The sequence below is a fragment of the Carassius auratus genome, chromosome 20 (genome assembly GCF_003368295.1).
Source record: "Carassius auratus strain Wakin chromosome 20, ASM336829v1, whole genome shotgun sequence".
Classification (NCBI taxonomy): Eukaryota; Metazoa; Chordata; class Actinopteri; order Cypriniformes; family Cyprinidae; genus Carassius; species Carassius auratus.
The window spans coordinates 18,169,357-18,179,360 of NC_039262.1; the positions used below are offsets into that span (position 1 = coordinate 18,169,357).

The 10,004-nt window shown below is 37.1% G+C and overlaps 1 protein-coding gene across 1 annotated transcript; it reads right to left on the reverse strand.

Annotated features, from left to right (window-relative positions):
* Positions 1 to 25: 25 nt before the first annotated feature.
* LOC113037958 (ras-specific guanine nucleotide-releasing factor RalGPS2-like) lies at positions 26 to 9,282 on the reverse strand. The gene is made up of 5 exons (XM_026195268.1): positions 9,208 to 9,282; positions 7,188 to 7,271; positions 3,190 to 3,279; positions 2,489 to 2,581; positions 26 to 211 (listed from the first exon to the last, which is right to left on the reverse strand). Exons 1-5 carry the CDS (start codon positions 9,280 to 9,282, stop codon positions 41 to 43), a joined length of 513 nt encoding a protein of 170 aa, XP_026051053.1. The 3' UTR covers positions 26 to 40.
* Between the last annotated feature and the right edge of the window lie 722 nt (positions 9,283 to 10,004).

Consider the following 10,004-nt stretch of genomic DNA (forward strand, 5'->3'; position numbering starts at 1 on the left):
AATAGGACAATTTAATACAAATCTTTAATTGATGCAAATTTTATGTTTTGTGTGTGTGCAAATAAGAGTGGAAAGAAAAAATACCCAGATACGGGATGCAGGATGTCATGCTCTGGCTGCTGATGTAATCTCTCAAGCGTTTATAGTTGTCTTCTTTAGACATGAGATACTCCAACCTCTCAAACGTGGCCTTGTCCTTTCGACTCAAAAGCTGTGGGAAACAGAGTGAGAAAAAGAGAGTTGTTTTTGTAACAAAGTGACTTTTTTTTATAACAAGTGCCTTTTTAAAGGAATAATCCTGGTCCAATAGAAATCTGGCTTTATTATCAGTATCTGTGACATGGAGAAGTGCAGCAACCCTCAGTAGACAACATTCAGAAATTTTCTGAACGTTTTAATCAAGTCAGCATGTGTTTCTAGACACACAAACATTTAGTAAATCAGGGTTTAAATCATCTAAATGAACTCTGCTGTAAACAATCCAGTCTCTAACAACAGATCTCAAGAGTGCTGATTTTTTTTTTGTCATATTCCAGTTATCATTCACAGTTAACATGATTTTTGTTTGTTTTCCATTTATCAAACACTCGGCAGTGCAATCGTAAACATAATCGCATTCGGGACGGCGTGAAATATCTCCACCTGACCAAAACAAAAGACAAAACTGAAAACTAATGTTTAGTGTTTAGTAATGTTCTCAGCAAAAATAAAAGTGTGGAGAAACGAAGACAGCAAACAGAGAACAGATTAAATTATAGCTCTGCAAACAAAGGAAAAGCTGATAGCGCTGAAATGAAACCCAGAGTACCGCACAGTAAATTCAAACAAACCTAACCAAATTAAGAGCCACCCCATGTGACCTCTGGCGCACACACGCGCACTCTCTCTCTCTCGCTCTTGTAATGCTCTCCACACTTCTCAAAATAAAGTGCTACCAATATTTTTAGCATGCTTTATAATAACTAAAAACATTTTTCACCAAAAAATACTTGGAAGGAAACTGATCATGAAAAGTCATCTGTGCAAAAAGATAACACAATTTATAAAAGGGAAAATATTTTAATAAATTACAAAAATAGCCACACAGAAGTGTGTTCAGAGCCCACTATATAGGAGTGTGTGCTAGTCTGAGAAGCCATGGAAAACACGCATCTGACAGAAAGAACAGGGGAGAGGAATACAGTTACGTAAAAGACTAGAAAATGGTACACTAGAGACTGGAGGAGCTGGAGGAGGGGGATGTTGGCTGAGACTGAAGACAAGACAAGAAAATGTTTCCAAAGAAAAGACAGATACGCTGAGATGCTGGATAGCCTGATCCTTATAAAGGTTTACCATAGTAACCATAGTACCCCTCAAAATACAAACATATACTGCTTGCACATGCAAAAGGCCCCACCAAAGTGCTAAGAAGTTGCTGGTGGCTGCCAAAGCATTGTCTTGTGGCTTCTAAAATGTTCAGAATCACATGTGTTGCTGGAGTTTTGTGAGTGGATGCCAGGTCTCAGGTGTTCGGAGTGGTCTTAGAGCATTCTGTGAGGTTGCTTGGGTGTTCCTGGTGGTTCTTTGGTGGTTTTGTAATTGTCCAAAAGATAAAAAATAAAAATAACTGGGAAACTTGAAGTTGCTAATGCTAATAAATGTCAGCAACCCAAGTGCAGCGCAGATGCTCGTCTACAGAATGATTTGTGAGCAAACACGCTGTGAAGTAAAAAAAAAAAAAAACACAGAGGAACAGGTGTCTGTTTTATGATATTTGCCCTATTTTATAGTAGAAACAGATGAGTGTTGGGGAAACCCCACTATTAGCTTTAGGTTTTGCAAGCTAATGATCTTTAAAGAAACTGAAGCAGTCAGTTCATAAGGATATCATTAACAATTATTAGCTAGAAAGATAAAAAACAATAATCACTCAAGTACCATCATTGTATTGTATTTGAATTCATTTCAGGGGAACAAAAATCCCTAGCACTATGGAGTGTGTTCATATGAGGGTATCATCTTTGAGAAATTAAATGCACAATTTAATTCCAGTAAAGATTGAAAGGGGAAAAGCTAAACAGAGTTCCTTGTTATTCATCAGTCTAAGTATTGGAAAGAAACAGCTCAAGGTTTCACGGTGATTCATTTGTTTGCAGTTTCCAGCTCTCATCAATAACTGACTGAGAGCATGTTGTAGACCTGGATAATTTCACAACCTATAAACACACATGAAAACCGAGAAATCTGGACACGCATAGAAGCTGGGTTGGACAAAAAGATAATTGAGTGAACCGAGAACCCAACTGATCCAAAAACACACACAATGCTTTAAAAAAAAAAAAGAATGAAAAAAAAAAAAAAAGAACATTTTTAAATTAATAAATAAAAAGAAAATATGAAAACGTGTTTAAAATATGCAAAAAAAATTCTAATATTAAAAAAAAGGTTTTAGCAAAGTAAAAACTAACATGCAAAATATGAATAATTAATATATTTAATAACTCACAGCCCAGGTCTTGGTGAGCCTGAAGATGGGGGCGCTCTGTAAAGCAGATACTACTGCCATCACTGCATGGAGATTATTCATGTCACACAGTTTCTGCAAGAAGAGAGAAAAGTTAGCAACTAGCATAATCACTTAAAGAGGTCATTTAATGCAATTTCAAGTTTCCCTTTCTCTTTGGAGTGTGTTATGCTTGCTGTTTGTCGTTTCTCCGAACACAAATACAGACATGGTTTTATGTTTACATGGCGCGATGCAATGCAATGTCTAAAAAGACAGTATAAGTCATTATAATCAATAATTATGTCCTCACTGGATGCAACAATTGCCTTGTTTGTAATGGGTTTTATTGTTATTGTCTCGTTGCGCTGGTGTTCTGACCGGGACATGCATCACAGTATGTTAAGGGGTTGAACATTTCCATCAAACGCTTGAGGCATTCAGCCAATCACAATACACTGGATAGCTGACCAATCAGAGCAGACCTCGCTTTTCAGGAAGATGAGCTTTGTAAAAATGTGTTTCAGAAAGGAGGGGCATAGTGGAGAAACAATAATGTACAGTATAAGGAAAATCTTTGAACCTTAAACCGCATAAATACATTTAATTACATCAAATACACAAAATAATGTTCTTTTTAGCAGCATCATATGATCCCTTTAAGTAGTACACGTGTGCTGTATGGAGTGTTTTTTTTTTTTTACCTTTGCTGTTCTGATATAGAGGCTCAACACTTCTGCCCTGATCTTCAGAGTTTGAGCATGAAGAATCTCCCTCACCACCCAGAAACTCACCTAACATTAGACAAAACCATAAAAACAAATACATATTGACAGTTAATCAATACTGCTATAGTCAATATATAGGCTACACTACATTTAACCCCAACATGGTGGGACTGGAAAATGTAAATGTTCATGTGAAAAAAAGATATTGAGAGGAGATGAGAAGCCAAGAGACAAGAAGAAACATTGTATTTTAAACTTCAGACGTTACGCAACTGCAGACATGGATTGTTGAAACATCACTCTTCATCTCCTTCAAACCTCAACCCCCATTTCCATTCCTCCTGTTGATTTTCCAGACCTTTCCTTCCCGTGATCCCTCTTTCCCCATCCCTCCCCACATGTCTGATGCTGGGACGCACACACAGTGAGGTCATTGTTTCACCATCTCCCCTACTGTGTGTTTCCCTGTTTGTTGTTGTGAGACGGCGTCTTTGGATGAAGCCGGAACGCCTCAAACCAGTGGAAGGAATTTAACTCTAATGACTAATGAAGAGAAAAAGCAGCATGGTACTGCAGACTCGAACACAAATACACAGTGCAAAAACTCTGTCTCACACATGACCACACATTCACAGCAGCTGCTGCATTACACACACCTGCACCTGCATTACACAAAGAGGAAATCAATTTTGGAGTCAGATTTTGAGCCTCTAGTCATGCAGATCTTTCCCCCACATACTCCATTAGAAAACATTTCATCTCCATGCTCTGTCAAGGAAAACATGACAAAGAAAGAAAGAAAGAAAGAACCAAATGAAATAAGGGGTAGGACTGGAACAAAAAAAAAAAGACCTTATGCAAATATCCCCTGGTAAAAGATACCCATATGTGCCTAATTTTTTACATCTGTCCATGGGCAATCTTTAGGGTCTGTCTGTATGCGTGTGTTTGCATAAGTGTATTTTTATACCCGAGTTTGCTTCCATTATTTGCTGTATTTAGGACATAAGAGTAAATATAATATGAATACACTGCATGTTTGTACATGACAGACCAAACATTTTAATTTGGGAGTCTTTGAAGTGGGGAGCACAAGGTCTAGCAAGAGAGAAAAAAGAATGTATATTTATGGAAAGAGTGCTTTACCAGTGTTTATAGTCATATAAACAACATTAACATTTGATTTTACACAATGACAATGAGTTATACAAGACAACTGAACCAGACAACTATCAATGGCTTTGAATAACCTGCTGCAGTTGAGAAAAATAAAATAAAAACAAAGATCAGTAACTACCAACCGACTACATGATGATTAGCTTACTGCATTATCAGTTAGCTTTATTTAAAGGGATAGTTCACCCAAAAATTCTGTCATTAATTACTCACACTCATGTCGTTCCAAACCCAAAAGACCTCCGTTCATTTTCAGAACACAAATTAAGATATTTTTGATGAAATCTGAGAGCTCTCTGACCCTCCCATAGACAGTAATGTAATTACTACGATCAAGGTCCAGAAATGTATCAAGGAAATTGGTAAAATAGTCCATGTGACATCAGGGGTTCAACCGTAATTTTATGTAGTGCTATCGCCAGATCTGGAAATCGGCTGAATGGATTCAAAAACGGTAAAACTCAACTGTTTACTCTAGGGGAATTGGAAAATGAGCCTATTTTCAAAAATAGTGATGTGTTCCTTTAATGATGAGAAAAGTATTGATGATCAACTAACCTACTAAAAGCACATAACAACTAATGATGACAAAACTAGTGTTAACTAACCACTGAATAAAGGCACACTACTAATTATCATACTTCACACCGCACGTTATATAATCATTATACTATTAAAACGAGAGTTCACCAAAAAGTGGACATCATTCAATCAACCACATGTCATTCCAAACCTATATGAGTTTCATTCTTTTGTACTTAATAAAAATACAAAGACAAAAGGAACCATAGTATTGTTTTCCACACTAAAGAAGGCTATCGTTTTTCGGTTACCAACATTTGATGTGATGAAACCATCACTTGAATGATGACAAACGTATACATAATCAGTGAATTACATTAACAACTGTTTTTTAACTAGACTACTGGTTTTACAAAAACACACAAAGCCCCACTGTAGCCTTGAAACATTTAAACTAGTGCTGTCAACCAATTATATTCTGTCAATTCTGTCAAGAGAAAAAGTGATTAAAGTGAAAAACGTTAATTGCGTTATTTTTATCACGTTAAATTGAAAAAAGTAATCGGTTGCATTATTTTGCTAATTCTGAAAGCACTAATATAAACACATACAGTTCACTGATATTAGTTCATATAATTAAGAGTTCAGTATCAATGATAAAACTAAACTAGTGACTGAAGTAAGTCATTTAAATAGTCACTCAACTAATTTTGTCAAAAGCGCCGATTCTTTTAGGAACAAAACAAGACTTCCTGTAGGAGTGAGTCTTGAATCATTCAAATAGTTATAGTTCAGTTATACTTGTAGTTCAGAGACACATACAGTTCAGTATCCTTTGGACAATACGTTCCAGTCTTTTTAGGACATTTTGTTCTTGCCTTTCCAAGTATCATCCTTCAGAAAGTACATTTGTGTTGGCAGGCGAGTGCATGTGGGTTCCCGAACAGTCGCTTTAGCCGTTTGCACAATGTATATTGAGAGAAGTTTCCACAGAACACAAATTCCTCACTGATATTCTCATATTTATTACAGAGCGCTAGCCATATTATCAGGGGAGAAAGTCTGTGTCTGTGAGGGTGTGTTTAAGTCTTAAAGTGGAGAGGTGCAAAAAACAACTTCTGCTTTGCATATAAGCTTCAATAATCATTCCCTTCTGGTTACGCACTGTCATCTTTTGTCAATTATGAAGCAACGATTGCACACAGAAATTTGTACACACTCAGAGGAGGCCACATATTTCTTCAAAGGCCAACTGGATCAAGTCAATGTTTCCCTGCCCTAGTGGTGTGCATCCAACATCTTTGCACAGGCCTCATTTCGGTGATAAGCTTTTCAACCACTGATATCACCTGCTCATAGTAGAGCCAAAATGTAAATGTAAGTTTAGTTTCCCACTTGTCTCATTCACCCGGAGTGACTGTGACATAAAATCACAACGTCTTGTGTTAGCATAGAGTCCAAATTCTTTTAACAAGAACCTTGACGGCGACGTCATTTTCCAACTTAGCCAATCCGAGGCAATAAAGTCAAGAGATTTTGGCCAGAAACATACTCATTCGCAAACATGCTCAGCCAGCGCATTACAAGCATGCCAGCCCTTGGAAGCTGAGCAACTAGAGAAGCCTCCACCCCTCGTGACCCGAACATTTACCTCGACCAACACTTTTCTCCACTTTAATGCCCAATCTCTAACACAAACCACTTGGAAACCTTATTTTCCGGTTTGTAGGATTTGAAGTTTTTATTTAAAACAAACCAACACTCCAATACATGTGGCCACAGAAACAATAAACATGTTTCCTGCCATAGTAAACTGGCTGACCACACACATATTCGAGTATCATTTTGAATGGAAAAGTATATTTTTAAAAAGTAACAAAAAGCTACTGTTTAAAAATGTAATGTGCTTCTCCGGTTAAGCCTTTTTTCATTTTAATTTTTTATTTAAATGTATGTTTCAGAAACCACATTTTACTGCTCAAACGTTTGGGGTAAAAGGAAAAGACATTTCTTAAAAAGAAAATAAATAATTAAATTGATCAAAAGTGATTGCAATGACTTTTACATTGTTATGAAAAAATATATATTTAAAAAAAGTTTTTATTCATCTAAGAACCCGGAAAAAAAAAAAAATTCTGCTAAAATATCAAGCAGCACAGCTATTTTTGGACAATTCTCCAGTTTTGTGTATTTAAACCTCCTCAGCTGCAAGTCTACAGTTAATCACTGTCTATATCCAAATAATGGGGCAACAACAAATAGTGTCTGCAGTTTACCTGGTTAAAGCGTCGTGTGAAGGCAACAGCGTTGGGTGCTGAACTGTGTTTCTCCTTCTTGTTCCAGCCACAACTAGAGAGTTCCTGCAAAAATAACAAGAAAACAAAAATAGTAATGTAAAAAAAAATAAAAAAATAAATCACGTTCCAGTTGGTTTGAGATCGGAGAAACTGGACGGAAACAATTAAGTCAACCAAGCGCAGCATTGCGAATGGTCTACAATGCCAAAAACAAATCAACTCAGGGCACCTAAAATAGGGTGAGCATCACTCATGACCAGTGACCCTAGAAAACATCATTAATGGGACCTCTGACAGCAGAAGTTCACATCTTTCCCAGTCCATCATGCTTTGTACACTTAATTTTGCATCGAAACACAGAAGCCATCTCTGAATCGCATGCCAATCTTCCGAAAATCGTGTGGATCCTCTGTCTCGCTCACATGATGTGACTGATTGACTGAACGGGAATGGAAAAGCTTTTAAAAAAGCATTTAACAATGTGTATTTGGCAGCAACACCATTGAATAAACATCAATGTGACTTGCTAAATCTCCAAAACACGAACATGAAAACTCATCTAAGAAACATCTAAGCGCCAATACTAAAGCCGTCATGACAGTCTAATATACGACATATCGGCCAAGCCTGGAAATTCACATTTGGAAAATCCAGAACCTAATTATGCAACCGTGCGCTGCATAATTACGCCAAGAGCTCAGACTTTTTCCAGTAGAGTATCAGTTTCAAACAAGCTGTTAGCACCATTAAAACACAAAAACAAGCTCTGATATGCATTCAACCACAAAGAGAGATGTCAGTAACGGGAGAAGAACTGCTTGATTCCATGATGGGACTTCAAGAACAATGAAATTAACCATCAAACATATTCATTAAGATTGTCCATTGTGAACTTAAACCCGGCAGCAACACAACCGCAATCTCTCATGAGGTCACACTAGCAAACAGTGACTTAATGAGTCAGCAACCTGTGGAGGTAGGAGCTTAGCAACATACACAAACACAGATGTGAATACGCGAGCCAGCACACACAGAGCTAAGTAAGTGTGCTTTCTGTATTGTGTCTCCAACACCAACGACCACTGAGACGTGCCAATGAAATCACTTCTGCTGAATCAATTATCTCTACATGTGTAACAAATCTGAGCCCCCAGCATAGAGCTCAGAATCTGTGATGAGGAAAATCAACTACAGAGATTTAATGAAATCAGTCGCTACCCACTCTGAGAACAAAACACAAGGTTAATGGCAGATTTCCGTTCTTCTGTGATGTAATGCATTTCTGAGATTACGGTAGAAGTGAACTGAACAGTGTGTTTATTGAATTTAATTGAATGAAATTGGTCCAGCTGGCCAGTTGTCAAGGTTATCATTGAGTTCTTCAGACAAGGACAGCACTACCACATGCTCCAAATGGTAGCAGTGTAGGTAATAATTGGGCTTTTAACCAAAAAGATGCAGGCTGGAAACCCCAAAGAGGGATCTCATCCACAAACAACAGTGTTCACGTTTTACCTAAATCATATTGTGCACTAAAATGGCAAGACCTGCCTTGACCTGGCTGAATCTGATTGGCTGGAACAAAACAAAATAAAAAACAAGATAAACAAACAAAATATAGGGCTGTCGCAGTAAAGTAGTACATTTTCCTTGTGGTTATTTTGGGTGGCTCAATATTACAATATCCAGTATTAAAGGGGTCATTTGATTTTGCTAAGAAGAACATTATTTTATGTATTTGGTGTAATAAAATGTGTTAATGAAAAGTGTTTCATTACACATTATTTTCCACAAACTGTTCATTACTGTTTCTCCTCTATGCCCCACCTTTCTGAAATGTGTTGATTTTTACAAAACTCATCGTTCTGAAAAGCGAGGTGTGCTCTGATTGGCCAGGTCATGATTTTCGAATATTCGATAAGTCGATTTAATGGACGATTATCGATAAGGCTGTGCGACTATTTTCTAAGGATGCGAACCATGCCCGAGCGCGTCTTACCCCAAAGCCCGGTTCGGTTGACTGTGATTGCTCCGTGCCGCGCTCGGATGCTGTTGGTTGGAAGAAGTGGACCATAGCACAGTTCAGTTTAATTAGTGCGGTATGCATGCAGTGTGAGCGGTAAAAACGCCGAAGCAGGGAACTGCTGATACGTGCAGCATGATTACACATTTCTGAGCAGCAAATGCAATAGATTTATAGAGCAATATGCTGTGAGAGGTTCTTCTTCTGTGTCACCGTGTCCCAAACGACTCAAAATAATAAACCACAAAGTTAACAGAACAATGTACTCCACTGTGCTGAGCGAGAAGCTTCCTGTTTCCTACGTATTAAGTCGTGATTACGAGCTAGCTGCATTAAAATGATTCGTTATTTGTTGAAGGAATAAAATGTAATATTCCACTGGTTTGATAACCATACAATTTTTTTAAACCATTTAAAAATTTGACTCTGTTATGTTGATTTTTATGAACTAAATAACGTTATGTGACTATTCACAAGCTTTTAATTATGGTATAAATGCTTGGAAATAATATGTAATGTTTTAAACGCATTAAGCTCTGGGCTTTGTTACTTTTATTATAACACAAAGCCTCAGGCTTCTGTCAATTTTAAGATAATATACAAACAATGAATGTTTTTTACGCTCTTTAATCTCTAGTGAGATATTCTCCTTTCATGAGGCATGTGAGTAAAATATATTTTCCAGTTTAATATTTGCAGCACGAAAGTAATAACGAATTAATATTTGAGTGCATGTTGAAAAAAAAAAAACAGAACAATTTAATACAAACGTG